The 16153-nt window shown below is 43.9% G+C and overlaps 1 protein-coding gene across 2 annotated transcripts in view; it reads right to left on the bottom strand.

The window, feature by feature from the left end:
* Positions 1-16153, bottom strand: part of SND1 (staphylococcal nuclease and tudor domain containing 1) — a 959968-nt gene that overhangs the window by 23549 nt on the left and 920266 nt on the right. For both annotated transcript variants that reach the window (XM_075345399.1, XM_075345398.1), the window contains exon 19: positions 13185-13308. In XM_075345399.1, coding sequence (XP_075201514.1) covers positions 13185-13308 — 124 coding nt within the window. The remainder of the gene's footprint in view (positions 1-13184; positions 13309-16153) is intronic.

Genomic DNA, 16153 nt, shown 5'->3' on the forward strand with positions numbered 1-16153 from the left:
GAGTGGGTGGACAGATAGTTCTGGAGGGTATACAGCACTATGGTTAGGGGACAGACAGTTCTGGGAGGGTATACAGCACAGGGGTCAGGGGACAGATAGTTCTGGAAGGGTAAACAGCACAGGGGTCAGGAGACAGAGTTCTGGGAGGGTGTACAGCACTAGGGTCACGGGACAGTTCTGGAGGGTATAAAGCACTGGGCTCAAGGGACAGACAGTTCTGGTGGTGACATACAGCACTGGGGTCAGAGGACAAACAGTTCTGTGAGGTTATACAGCACTCGGGTCAGGGGACAGACACTTTTGGTGGGGTATACAGCACTGGGGTCAGGGGACAGACAGTTCTGTGAGTGTATACAGCACTGGAGTCAGGGGACAGACACTTCTGGTGGGGTAAACAGCACTGGAGTCAGGGGACAGACACAGTTCTGGGAGGGTATACAGTACTGGGGTCAAAGGACAGTTCTGGAAAGTATACAGCACTCGGGTCAGGGGACAGACAGTTCTGGGAGGGTATACAGCACTGGGGTCAAAGGACAGTTCTGGAAAGTATACAGCACTGGGGTCAAGGGACAGACAGTTCTGGGGGGGTATACAGCACTGGGGTCAGGGGACAGAGTTCTGGGGTATACAGCACTTTGGTGGGGGCACGCAGTTCTGGTGGGTATACAGCACTGTGGTGGGGGCAGACAGTTCTGGGGGGACATACTGCTCGGCGGGATGTTAGTGCTGTGGCTCCTATCTTCATGGTAGATGCTAGAGTGTATGGGGTACTTGCAGGCACCTTCTCTTCATCTGTGGGACGGGAGTGACACCCTGCGTGCAGGAAAGTGCGGTTGTCGCCACTGCGGTACCCAGAACTCGGCGGCAGACTACACCACCGCCCCTGCCGTCGGCGAGTGGGCCCCCGGCGGTCCAGGGCCCCAGTACTTTCCCAGGTGTGCTGGGTGCTGACGCCAGCCCTGGCTGCATGAACTGGTCACCAGACAGAATTTATATAAGTACAGATGACGAGTGCAAAAAATTACATGGAGGGCATGCAACCAGATGTTACGGGGGACCAGGATTGGAAGAACATTTTGTAAAGTGCAGAATGGGAATAGTTAGATGAGTGAGGTGAGGTGATAGGCCTGTCTAGAGAAATGCATTTTTAGGGCCCGCTCAAAAGTGTGGATGTTGGAAATTGAATTGTTCTTGGTTGTACATTCCAGAAAATTTGTGCAGCTCACGCAAAATCTTAGAGACGGGAGTGGGAGGTTTAGATTTTTCAGGATGTCAGTCTTAAGTCATTAACAGAACAGAGGGCATAGGTAGGGCGATAGACAGAGATGAGAAAGATGTAGGGCATTGCAGATCTGTGGAGCGCTTTGTCGGTGAGAGTGGTAAGTTTATATTGGACTCTGTAGCGGATGGGCAACTAGTGCAATGACTGGCACAGGGTAGCAACATCAGTGAAGTGGTTGGAGAGGAAAATGATCCTGGTTGCAGCATTCATGATGGATTGGAGAGAGTTTAGTAATAGGGAAATCGATTAGTAGAGAATTGCATTAATACACGTGAGACTGAAGAAAAGCAAAAGGTAAGACTTTTTGCAGAGTCCACAGTAAGAAAATGTCAAATTCTAGAGCTGTTTTGAGGTGGAGGTGACATGAGCGAGCGAGTGATCAGACTTGGGGAGTAAAGGAGAAATTTGAGTCAAATATAACCCCAAGAGGGAGCTGCTGGGGATTAATAATAGAAGCACACACAGAAGTGATAATATTGGCTTTAGGAAGGTTAGGCGAGGGAGGAAACATGAAAAGTTCAATTTTTGACAGAATCAGTTTTAGATAGATAGAGAAGATGATGTTAGAGGCAGCAGACAATCACTGGTATTAGGTAGTAATGCAGGGGTGATGTCAGGAGAAGAGGTGTATAATTAGGTATCATCAGCATACAGATGGTAATCAAAACCAAATCTGCTAATGGTTTGTCCAACAGCAGCAGTGTATAGAGAGAAGTGAAGGGGGCCCAAGACTGAACCTTGTGGAACCTTGACAGTAAGGTAAAGAGGAGAGGAAGAGGAGCTGGAAAAGATACAGTGAAGGAGCGGTCAGAGAGGTAAGAGAAGAACCAAGACAGAACGATGTCCTTGAGCCCGATAGAGTGGCGCATAGTGAGGAGGAGTTGGTGATCCACAATGTCGAATGCATTAGAGAGATACTGAAGAATCTGCAGGGAGTAGTGACCATTAGATTTAGCTTTTAGTAGATCATTAAAGACTTTAGTAAGAGCAGTTTCAGTAGTGTAAGGTGCGGAAACCGGATTGAAGATGGTCGAGAAGAGAATTATCTGACAGGATAGTGGATTAGACCGGCGAGGACAAAGCGCTCCAGAAGTTTGGAAATGAAGGTGAGGTTAGAGACAGGTCTGTAGTAAGCAGTGCAATTCCGGTCAACGGATTTTTTTTTTTTTAAGAAATAGGTGTTTGAAGGAGAAGGGAAAGACACCAGATGAGAGGAAGAGGGTTGAATATTTTAGTTAAAGATGTGGTGACAGCCGGGCGAGTGACTGAAACAGATGTGAACGACTAGGGTCACTGGTGCATGTAGTAGGGCTAGAAGATGCGAGGAGCCTGGCAACTTCTTCTGTGACTGGATCGAAGAGTGAAATTGACCAAGATGAAGTGTAGGAGGCAAGAGAAAGTGTGATATTATGAGGCTGTGAGGAAATTTCCTGTACTATATGGTACATTTTTTATTTAAAATTTTTGGCCAGGTTGTCTACGCTGAGGTTTGTAGTTGGGGCCTGCACTCTTGCACTGAGGAGGGAGTGGAAAGTATCAAAGAGTTTTATAGAACTGTTGGCTAGGGTGAGAGTGTATGGCTGCTTTCAGACGTCCGTGTTTAATTAGGTACCAGACACACGCATGGTTATGGTCATACGTGTGACATCCGTGTTTGCATGCGTGTGACAGGTACTGGAGAAAACACGGGTCTGTGAAATAAAAATATTTTTCATATTTACCTTTCTCCGGCTCTGCTGCCTCCCGCTCCTGACTGCCTATCAACACACACACACACACAGAGCATATATACACACATAGCAAACACACATGGATACACCGAGCGCATACACACATAGTGCACATGCATGTATACACACACACACTGAGCACACACACACTGAACACACAGACACACACACACACACTGAGCACACACACACACACATAGCAGACACACATGGATACACCAAGCACATACACACATAGCGCACATGCATGTATACACACACACACACACACACACTGAGCACATATACACACTGAGCACACACACACACACTGAGCACACAGACACACACACGCACACACATAGCAGACAGACACACGCACACATAGCAGACATACATGGATACACCGAGCACATACACACATAGCGCACATGCATGTATACACACACACATACACTGAGTACATATACACACACACACTGAGTACACACACATAGACAGACACACACACACATAGCAGATACACATGGATACACCGAGCGCATATACACAGCGCACATGCATGTATACACCACACACACACACACACACACACACACACTGAGCACATATACACACATAGCAGACACACATATATATATACACATACACTGTATATATACACATGCACAGTGGGTACGGAAACTATTCAGACCCCTTTACATTTTACACTCTGTTTCATTGCAGCACCATTTGGCAAATTCAAAAAAAATCATTTTTTTCTCATTAATGTACACACTGCAAAAGCAAAAATCTAGACATTTTCGCAAATTTATTAAACAAGAAAAACTGAAATATCACATGGTCATAAGTATTCAGACGCTTTGCTCAGACACTCCTATTTAAGTCACATGCTGTCCATTTCCTTGTGATCCTCCTTGAGATGGTTCTCCTCCTTCATTGGAGTTCAGTTGTGTTTAATTAAACTGATAGGACTTTATTTGGAAAGGCATACACCTGTCTATATAAGATCTTATAGCTCACAGTGCATGTCAGACCAAATGAGAATCATGAGGTCAAAGGAACTGCCCGAGGAGCTCAGAGACAGAATTGGGGCAAGGCACAGATTTGACCCAGGTTACAAAAGAATTTCAGCAGTACTCAAAGTTTCTAAGAGCACAGTGGCCTCCATAATCCTTAAATGGAAGACGTTTGGGACCACCAGATCTCTTCCTAGACCTAGCCATCCAGCCAAACTGAACAATTGTGGGAGAAGAGCATTGGTGAGAGAGGTAAAGAAGAACCCCAAGATGACTGTTGCTGAGTTCCAGAGATGCAGTAGGGAGATGGGAGAAAGTTCTACAAAGTCAACTATCACTGTAGCCCTCCTCACCACAGCCCTTTATGGCAGAGTGGCTCGACAGAAGCCTCTCCTCAGTGCAAAACATATGAAAGCCTACATAGTGTTTACAAAAAACCCATGAAGGACTCCCATACTATAAGAAATAAGATTCTCTAGTCTGATGAGACAAAGATAGAACTTTTTGGTGATAATTAAAAGCAGTATGTGTGGAGAAAACCAGGCACTGCTGATCACCTGCCTAATACAATTCGAACAGTGAAACATGGTGGTGGCAGAATCATGCTATGGGGGTGTTTTTCAGCTGCAGGGACAGGACGACTGGTTGCAATTGAAGGAAAGATGAATGCAACCAATTACAGGGATATCCTGGAGGAAAAACCTCTTCCAGAGTGCTCTGGACCTCAGACTTGGATGAAGGTTCACCTTCCAATAAGACAATCACAAAGCTAAAATAACAAAGGAGTGGCTTCAGAACAACTCTGTGACCATGCTTGTGTCGCGCCCTGAGGCAGCCGAGCTGCTCGGATCCGGGCGGTCCGTGGCTTGAGGGGTCCCAGGCCCGGGGGCACCGAACAGTTTTAAATTAAAAATAAAATAAAAGTCAGACTACGCCACTCGCGGTATTCGGCCAGGGATGATAGGGCCGCCGCTGCAGGTTCCCACTGGGAATGATGGATGGGGGCAGCGTGGATGGTGGAGCCCTCCGCGAGCAGGGCTTTTCCCCAGGGGTAGGTGAAGGGTTAAAATGGAGGCGTGTGGCAAGGAAGCAGTCCAGGCAAGGGGAGCAGTTTGATGGTGTTTACTCACTGGATCGACACCCTGAGACGTACTGGATTCCAGGTGCGTCCATGTCCTAATGGCTGTGCCTGCCAACCTGGTGCCACTCTCCACCTGTGCACTCCTGTGTAAGTGGGTCCTCCCTGGCGTGGAGCACTTGGAGGTCCTCCTGGTGTCTGGGTCCTGCCGCAGGCAGCGTGGACTATTTAAGGGAATATGTCCCGGTCCTCTCTTTGCTGCTGATGCCTCGGACGTTAAAGGGTGGCAGATGAGTCCTGGAAACCCACTCGCCTGGCAGAGTTTACAGACGGCTTGAAGTCCGTGTCTGCTCTGGGATCTGCAACCCGTGCGTGCAAAGTACTGTGAGCCCTGGATGTCCACCCCAAAGGATCCCTTTGTCCTTGGAGCTTGCTCTCTCACTCTGCAGCTACTTTCCTCCTCTGAATGGCTGTTATTTATCCTCAGGTCTTTGAAGTGTCTTTACTGCCACTCCGACGACTTTCGTACTCCTCACTTTACCTTCCGTGTCTCAAGAGTGTCTGGTCTGTCTTGACACCCTTCCTCCTTCACTGTCTACTCCAGACTAACTGCTCAGTAACACTTCACAGGTCACTGTCCCCTCCCCCAGGTCTGGTCTCTTCCTACCAGTTGGCTGCCTGTTATCTCACAGTGCCCAGCCCTGTCATCTGGCTAGGTGAGGCTCCCAGCCGGGTACAGAGAGTGTAAATGTCCTGGTGTGCTAGTGTGTGTAGTGACTGGCACAGTTATGTTGGACCTGGGCTGTTACTTTATTTTTGTGACACCTGGTTACCACAGGGGCGTCACACTTGATTGACCCAGCCAGAGCCGTGACCTAAACCCAACTGAGCATCTCCGGAGAGGCCTGAAAATGGCTGTCCACCAACGTTCACCATCCAACCTGCTTGAACCGGAGATGATCTGCAAGGAAGAATGGCAGAGGATCCCCAAATCCATGTGTGAAACACTTGTTGCATCATTCCTAAGAAGATTCATGGCTGTACTAGCTCAAAAGGGTGCTGCTACTCAATACTAAGCAAAGGGTCTGAATACTTATGACCACGTGATATTTCAGTTTTTCTTGCTTAATAAATTTGCAAAAAAGTCTACATTTCTGTTTTATTACTGTCACGATGAGGTGCAGAGTGTACATTAATGGAAAAAAATGAACTTTTCTGAATTTACCAAATGGTTGCAATGAAACAAAGAATGAAAAATTTAAAGGGGTCTGAATATTTTCCATACCCACTGTGCGCGCATGTGTGTGTATATTATATATATATTTACACACACACACACACACACACACACACACACACACATATATATGTATGAGCTTGAGACCGTGAAGAAGGCGGCATATTGTCTCGGCCGAGACGCGTAGTCTGTTCAGCGTGATGTCTGCACCTTGCTATTAAACTCTGGAAACTTTTTTTAATTCATTTCCAATAAATTTTGGATTTTAATTACAATACCTGAAGTCTACATTCCTGCTGGACCTTTCCACGTTGATTTTCTCTCTCTCTCATATATACATATATGAGAGAGAGAGAAAATCAACGTGGAAATATCTATTCATATCTATCTATATCATATATATATATATATATATATATTAGTTCGCCTTTTGACTTGCGTTATTTTTGCCATTTGCTAAAGTTTAGCATCATATTTGAAAAATAAAAAGTTATACAGCATTATAATGTTATATTTCATATGTACTCATTTTGTATTACACGTCTGTTTTTTTTAATGTAACCATTTCACTACCCTAGTTTTCAACTTACCCCTAAATCTAGTCATAATCTTAGTAAAGATTTATTATGTGGTTACTGGTTTTTTTCCCTTTTTACAGGGCGCACTTCAAATTTTGGGAGAGCTTTCCCTGAAGGTCACTAACTTTCCTTCCAATTGTAGTTTTGTGTGATGCAAGGCAAGGAGCTGTGGTTAAAGGGAATATGTCACCGTGTATTTACTACCTCATCTGAGAGCAGCATAATGTAGAGACAGAGACCCTAATTCCATCAATGTGTCACTTACTGAGCTGTTTGCGATCATTTTAATAAAATCAATGTTTTCTCTGCTGCAAATCTAGCAGTTGTACAGAGCTCATGAATATGCTGGACTACCTGGTAGCAAGTAAAGTAGTCCTGTAATTATAATCTACTGCTGATTACACAGTGATTTTATGAAATCTACTTTAAGCAGCCCACTTAGTGATATACCACTGGAATCAGGATCTGTGCCCCAACATAATGCTGCTCCCAGGTTAGGCGTTAAAAACCTGGTGACAGATTGCCTTTAAACACAGTGTAGGTAAACAAACTAATTACCCATTGCCTAGATGCCCCATAGCTAGCAGTTGGCTAGGGATTCCTACTAAGTTAACATGGTATCAGATTATTGTCCAATGAATAGTGAAAAGACAAAGATAGCAAAGTGAACAAAATAGAAAACGCCTAAAATATAGCCTTTAATCTTATTAGTAATAAAACAATCCAAGTAGGACCTACAATAATAACAAACAGACCAAAAATAAAAAAGCCAATATACTCAATATACTGCAGAGGACCAATTGGCTAATCAGGAGTTAAAATTATGTGGATAATGGATAAATCTTTGTCTATTTACCAGTGAATTGATACCCAGTAGCTATTCCATATCCAATGAATAGTCTACAAATATTTTACAAATAATGAAAGCCCTCTAACCCCCCCAAAGAGCACAGATTATGACACAGTGGAAGATCCTGTATAACAAAACACTATAATAATGAGGTTTCATAACACTCTGATTCAGCAAAAGGAGACCTGAGATGGAAATATTAAATTTTCTGATTTGGGGAGATGACATGTTACACACGAGGGAATTACGCAAAATACTGAAAGGTAGCAAATCTGTTTACAGATCTTAGAAGTCTTACAATCTTAATTTGGACTAAATATGCAAAATTCACAAATTTCTAGGCTTATCACCCCCCCTCCAAAAAAAAAAAAAAAAATAGCTTAAAAAGAAAGCAGAATCTGCCACGCATACATGCCGTGTAACATATCCTAAGGGTATAATACTGTGCGGCTAATTAATAGATTGATGTATGCTGTTTAAAGCCAATATACTAAACAACAGCTATAATTAGAGAACAGATATGTCTGGGAATTTGATGTTCCCTTTTAAAAGACATTTAAATCTGAGACATTTCACAGAGGAAAAAATAAACTCTAGAGCAACATGCGTGTCCTCATTTATCAGACTGTCTGCTGGTCCTTAATGAGAGCAAGAAAAGGCTCATCGAGAACACCGCACCACTACTGAACCATCATTCTGGCTTTTAATGGGTTACTAGGTAGTGTACATTAAGGGAAAACAATAACAAAAACACTTGGGAATCAATAAAAAATGGGAAACCTTACATTACTGACTACATAGAAGTTTCATGCCCATGTAGAAACAAAAAGTGTGCTGTCAAAAATGTAGCTGCAGCCCATGAAAAGAAAGCATCAATGGACATCAACTGTATTTAGACAAACAAATAGCGTGCAAGCAAATTAAATATCAAGGTGACAAAGGGAAGTTCTGAAATGCCCAATTCTTGGATTCCCAGGTTACAAAAGCGCAGAGTTGTCTTGACGTGGCGTACCCACATTCAATGGATTCAAAACATAGGATGCCAACTAGTTAACTCGGGATGATGAGAATGGTGAACTTACACTGGATGATTATTGGGAATAAGCAATCCTGGGTTTCCAGAAATTGACCTGGTTAAACAGGCTGCCAATCACCCAACAAAAGCACAAAACAGTCAGGTGAAACTATTTTTAAGATTGCTTGAAAAGCAATGATTTCGACAGCACATCATCATGTGTAAATAGGACATGTGCTAGAGATAAAAATGATACCCTGCACGCAAAGGACAATTGTAATAATGATCATTCTCTGCACATAAAACTACGGTCGGCTTGTCTAAACAGGCTATTACACATCAGCAGATTGGCAGTCATTTAACAGCCACAATTGGTTAGTGTGAATGGTCCCTAACACAGACCCTCCAAAACGCATGTCAATCTAAATTAATCATGTGAACAGCACCATATACCCATCACATGTCTGCTTTTTTTTTAACTGGTATATGAAAAATGGACCCTTTATTTCAGGGTGCTGGGTTTATGACATTTTTTTTTACATTAATGTCCATGCCTTGTATTTATTTGAAATATGGATTCCTATGAATTCTGAAACCTTCATATGTAGATGATATTTTGGATGTAAATTAATGAAATCATGTTAGAAGCCGCAGCTGTTTTCAGAGACAAACACCATTACCAGGCGGGTAAGTTGGATATATGGGGCTTAGCTGTAAGAGAACTGCCTGCTTATAGAAAATTATTCTACAAGCACAGAGCTATGGAGGACTAAAACCACTGACTATTAATAAGCTGCCATGTTGTGCATTACACCGCAGACTAGATATCCTGACAGTGCAAGCAAGGAAGCATCTGTATGTCTAAAGGGATCAGCAACGGTGCATCCCTCATCCATCTCCCACACTGCTGAGCTAGAATGTGTGCAGGGATATTGGAGAAGGCATTCTCATTATTAATGACTTGTATCCTCACACTGACCGCACAGGACTGCAGACACAGGCTTGGGAGGTGAAGTATGTACACTGTAATCACTAGCTCTCTCACAATCTGTCTCACCCATTTACTGTGCATTTATTCAATGGACACCAGAAGTTTTACATCCAAAGCTGTGGCCATAGTGTTCTTATACCCACTGCATATGTTTCCCTAGGAAATTGTTTATATATCTTGTTTGTTACAACAGTAATTTTTTGAAAAAATAAATAATTAGCTAACATATCCATTTTTTTCCTTGTTAAAAAATGTGTTATGATAATTCAGTAAAACAAACGGTTATCACCTTTCAGTAAATGTTTTCCCTATCCACAAGTGCAAGTGTGGTTATTGGTAATTCAGCTGATGTGATTTATCTGGACTTTACAAAGGCATTTGATACTGTGTCACATAATAGCCTTAGGCGGGCTTTGCACACTACGACATCGCAGGTGCGATGTCGGTGGGGTCAAATCGAAAGTGACGCACATCCGGCGTCGCAGTCGATATCGTAGTGTGCAAATCCTTTTTTATACGATTAACGAGCGCAAAAGCGTCGGTATCGTATCATCGGTGTAGGGTCCGACATTTCCATAATGCCGATGCAGCGACAGGTACGATGTAGTTCCTAGTTCCTGCGGCAGCACACATCGCTGTGTGTGAAGCCGCAGGAGCGAAGAACATCTCCTACCTGTGTCCCGATTGCAATGTGGAAGGAAGAAGGTGGGCGGGATGTTTACATCCTGCTCATCTCCGCCCCTCCACAGCTACTGGCCACCTGCCGTGTGACGTCGCTGTGACGCCGCACAACCTTAAGAAGGAGGTGGTTCGCCGGACAGAGCAATGTCGCAGGACAGGTAAGTGCATGTGAAGCTGGCGTAGCGATAATGTTCGCTACGCCAGAAATCACAAGATATCGCTGCTGCGACATGGGCGGGGACTATCGCGCTCGACATCGCAGCATCGGCTAGCGATGTCGCAGCGTGCAAAGTATTCCTTATACTGACACTCCAGAAGCAGGGACTAGGGGAAACTATAAGCAGATATGTAAGGAATTGGCTATAAGTTAGGGATGAATCGTGATAAATGGAACTTTCTGTAATTGGGCTATAGTCAGCAGTGGGGTACCGCAGGGATCTGTGCTAGGAACGATTCTTTTTAATCTCTTTATTAATGACCTTGTGGATGGGATTGACAGTAAAGTGTCAGTCTTTGCTGATGACACCAAACTATGTAGGATATTAAAAACTGACCTTGATAGTACAATATTACAAAAAGATCTGGATTAGATGTCAGAGTGGGCAGATACTTGGAAAATGAGATTTAATATTGATAAATGTAAAGTAATGCACCTAGGATGGAGTAATCCTACATTAAATGGAAGTAAACTCGGAAGTATAAACAGGAGAAGGACTTGGGGAATCTGGTTACAAGTAAGCTGAGCAGCAGTACTTAAGGCCCAGTCACACTAAACAACAGCGCTAGCAACATCGCTAGCAACATCGCTGCTAACGAACAACTTTTGTTACGTAACAGCGATGTTGCTAATGATGTTGCTGTGTGTGACATCCAGCAACAACCCGGCCCCTGCTGTGAGGTCGTTGGTTGTTGCTGAATGTCCTGGGCCATTTTTTAGTTGTTGCTCTCCCGCTGTGAAGCACACATCGCTGTGTGTGACAGCGACAGAGCAACAACTAAATGTGCAGGCAGTAGGAGCCGGCTTCTGCGGACTCTGGTAACCACAGTAAACATCGGGTAACCAAGAAGCCCTTACCTTGGTTACCCGATATTTACCTTCGTTACCAGCCTCCGCCGCTCTCAGCTGTCAGTGCCGGCGCCTGCTCTGTGCACATGTAGCTGCAGTACACATTGGGTAATTAACCCCATGGGTACTGTAGATAGGAGAGCAGGGAGCCAGCGCTAAGCGGTGTGCGCGGCTCCCTGCTCTCTGCACATGTAGCTGCAGTACACATTGGGTAATTAACCCCATGTGTACTGTAGCTAGGAGAGCAGGGAGCCAGCGCTAAGCGGTGTGCGCTGGTAACCAAGGTAAATATCGGGTTGGTTACCCGATATTTACCTTAGTTACCAAGCGCAGCATCGCTTCCACGCGGCGCTGCTGGCTGGGGGCTGGTCACTGGTTGCTGGTGAGCTCACCAGCAACTCGTGTAGCCACGCTCCAGCGATCCCTGCCAGGTCAGGTTGCTGGTGGGATCGCTGGAGCGTCGCAGTGTGACATTTCACCAGCAACCTCCTAGCAACTTACCAGCGATCCCTATCAGGTTGGATCGTTGTTGGGATCGCTGGTAAGTTGTTTAGTGTGACTGGGCCTTTAATGTTAAGCAGCAAGTTTTTAGGGTGGGCTGAGAGAGATTAGATCCCATGATCCCAACGTATTGTTACCCCTCTATAAATCACTTGTAAGGCCACATCTAGAATATGGTATACAGTTTTAGGCTTCACATTTTAAAAAGGACATTCAGAAGTTAGAGTCAGTTCAAACGCGGCTAATTATACTACAAGGAATGGAAGGCCTCCCATATGATGAGAGGCTGAAAAAGTTGGATTTGTTTAGCTTAGATAAAAAGACGTCTGAGAGGAGATCTCATTTATATGTATAAATACATGTGTGGTCAATACAAAGGACTGGCACATGACTTATTCCTTCCAAAGACAATACTAAGGACCAGGGGGCCCTCACTGCGAGTGGAAGGAGGGCGATTCCAGCAAATAAATAGGAAAGGGTTCTTTACAGTTTGAGCAGTCAAACTGTGGAATGCCCTACCACAAGAGGTAGGAATGGAAGACACTTTTAAAAAAGGGATGGATGATTTCCTCAGTATACACACAACACTGTTGGTTAGAAAGGATTTAGTGACAAAATGTATAATTGATTGAGGAAGGTTGAACTAGATTTTTCAACCTATGTACTGTAACTATGTACAGTTTGTTGTAAAAATAAACCCCACTGTGCTTTACTTACCCCCCCCCCCCCGGTGGAGGGCAAAGTCTCCTCTCCTGTCCAGGTCTCCATTATTTGGCTTCAGTGGTGATATCACGTTTACATTGCTGAAACCAATCACTGATGTAGACAGCATGAGTCACTGAGCTCAGTGATTGGCCACTTCAATGTCAAAGTGACATCACTGCAGCCAAACAATGAAGACCGGTGGAGACACAGCACTGTACCCAGGGAGGGTAACAAAAGCAAAGTTTGTTTTTGTTGTTTTACAACAATTTGTACAGATTGGGAAAAGATTTCTGAAAGAGAAAAAACCTTGTAATATAATTAGAGTTCAGGGTGGAACACTGCAGGGAGACAGTGGGATAGATCACTAACTGTCTGAGCGAAGTCTCAGATTGGTTCCCTTTCACATATAGCTCTACCAGCATATAACACAATAATTCCAGTACCATATGGTTGGCATTGTCACTCGACTCACCATTCTCCATCCACAAATTTAGCAATGCAGTAATCTCCACGGCGTGCGGAAAACGACCCTTCCAGTGGGGGAGTGCTAGCAATTTCACTCCTCATGCTTTCCATGAGTTTCTCGAGCTGTGTACCTGAAACATACAATGACAGAGATGTGATAAAAAGCACCCACGTTTTCAGCGTGAAGAATATACATTGAGGGGTGACTGAATCACCTATATAATTCTGTAATAAACTGACACATTGCTTATTGTATGGTTTCCTTTGCTATTTTAGGTTTGTACATTTCATTTTATGTACCTGATGTTGAGGAGGTGGGGAGATATACTGTCTGAGCGGTTGTTTACAGTTCTTAGAGATATGCTTGAGGGTGCATTGCCAAAGGTTCAGGTTTTTTTTTTTTAAAGTGCAATCAGGAAGAAGGTACTAAAAAGGAGGATACTAAAATCTGACACTACACCTATTTTTGAATTCACTCATGGTTTTGGGTTTGTAAAGTGCATCAAAAACCTGAACATGTGAATATACACTTACAGCAGCTGCATGGACCACAGGCATCAGTAGAAAGGCTCTTAATTATTTAGATTTCTATAGGAGATCTTTTTCGGCACATTTTGTGACCTGTTCAGAGGTTACTGCAGGCCTGGGGAGGAGGGGAGCTGTGAAGATAACCCATTTTGAATTGTAGATTCTTTGTTATACAGTCTATGGCCTTGTGCGCACGCTGCGTTTTTTATTGCGGTTTTGCTACATGTTTTGCTGCAGAAAATATTCATAACCTTGCTGCAGTCCTTCTCCAGAAAACCTATGGTAAAAAAAAACAAAACGCTGTGAGCACGCTGCAGATTTTTTCACCAACAGGTTTTGCTGCATGTTTTCTGCAGCAAAAAGAATTGCAAGGTACCTGCGGTTTTTGCCAAAGATAATGGTAAAAAAAACGCAGGGAACAACCTGCAGAAAAACCACGGCTATACCGTGGTAAAACTGCGGCAAACCGCATGCAGTTTTTGGGTGCGGTTTGCTGCATTTTTTTACCGCATGTGCAGTAATCTTTCAGAGGGTCCGGAATTTTCTTAAGAAAAATTCCATTTTCTAGTGCGCACAGGGCCTTAATCAGTGTTCTCCAACTTCAGTCCTGAAGACCCACCAGCAGATTAGGTTTTCAGGATTTCCTTAGTATTGCCCACGTGATAATCCCATCATCTCTGCAATATTAGGGAAATCCTAAAAACATGCACTGTTATTGGCTCTTGAGGACTGGAGTTGGGGAACACTGGTCTATATAGAGTGGTTATCAGTTATTATCCTGCCTCTGATAATGAAATGACTGCTGAAATGTGATCGCTGAAGAACAAAAAAAGTGTCAAACTAATATTACGCTTAGTCGTCAGTCTAAAAATGTTGGGATGGTTTTTTTTTAATATGGAGGGGAAAAACAACACCATAAATACATGATTTAAACATTTTCTGATAACACACTCCCTGTAAAGGCAGAAAGGCAAAGCTGGGAGCAAAATCACCAGTATTAAACAACACATATTTCCAGCAATATTACAGCAATCTAGGCAACTTCTATGTTGTGCAAGACTTAGACCCCTGATAAGGACACAGGACTCAAAATAGATGAAGGAAATCTTCCGCCAAAGGCTTCAACATACAGAACCACTTCAAGGCAGATGAAAAACTCTTTCCTGGAAGCAATGACATGACAACAAAGTTTCAGCTTTTATAGAAGCTGTTATACAACCTTATATCTTACGACTGATGATGCCAATTATTTATTAACCTAATTATTTTGGATTTAACATTCTGGAAGTATGTTCGTATTGATAAATGCCTAATAGTAACTTGTATTACAAGACAGCATGTGCTGAAACTGTGCATCAACTTAAATGCATGCGAGGCCCTTTCATATATCCATGGGTATTTCTAATAAGATGTGTAACACGTTTTAGGCCCTATGCGCGGATTTACCCGCGGAATTGCCGCGGAATTCACTGAAGGAATGCTGCAGAAAATGTTTATAACATTGCTGCAGTCCTTCTCCTGCAAAATCTAAGGGGATTAAAAACTATTGTGCGCACACTGTTTTTTTGTCCCTGCAGATTTTGCTTTGCAATTTCCCGCTGCGGAATTAATGTGCATGTCACTTAATTTCAGCAGGTACCTGTGGTTTCGAGGGCTGGCAGATCAATCACCCATTGACTCTCGGTCGGCGGAGGATTGATTCCCAGTATCTGGCCAGATTCTGCTCCCCATATAAAGTTTATGGGGAACACAATCTGGTGCAAAGGGGTAGGAGCAAGCGCTACATACTCACCAATAACCGGGCGTCTGTCACACTGCTCCCATGGCAGCTCTTTCATCTTCCAGAGCCACCGCTCATTAGGCTCATAACATATTCACGCCTTCCCTGCTCACCAGTGGCTGTGATTGGTTGCAGGCAGACACGCCCCCACACTGAGTGACAGCAGTCTCACTGCAACCAATCACAGCCGCCGGTGGGCGGGTCTATAGTGTACAGTAAAATAAATTATTAAGAAAATTCGGTGTGCGGTCCCCCCAAATTTTGATAACTAGCCAGGATAAAGCATCACAGCTGGGGGCTGGTATTCTCAGACTTGGGAACCCCACGTCATGGGGAGCCCCACAGCCTAAAAATATCAGCCAGCAGCCGCCCGGTGTTGCTGCATCCATTATATGACCGTCCTGGGACTTTTCCTGGCTCATCCAGAATTGCACTGGTGCGGTGGCAATCGGGGTAATAAGGAGTTAATGGCCGCAGCCCATAGCTGCTACTAAGTCCTAGTTTAGTGATAGCAGGCGTCTATGAGACACCCCTTCATCACTAAATTGTAAGTGAAAGTAAATAAACACAAACACCCCAAAAATCCTTTATTTGAAATAAAAGACAATAAAACCCCCTCTTTCACCACTTAATTAACCCCACCAATAACAGCCCTTCAGGTCCGACGT

The sequence above is a fragment of the Anomaloglossus baeobatrachus genome, chromosome 4 (genome assembly GCF_048569485.1).
Source record: "Anomaloglossus baeobatrachus isolate aAnoBae1 chromosome 4, aAnoBae1.hap1, whole genome shotgun sequence".
NCBI lineage: Eukaryota > Metazoa > Chordata > Amphibia > Anura > Aromobatidae > Anomaloglossus > Anomaloglossus baeobatrachus.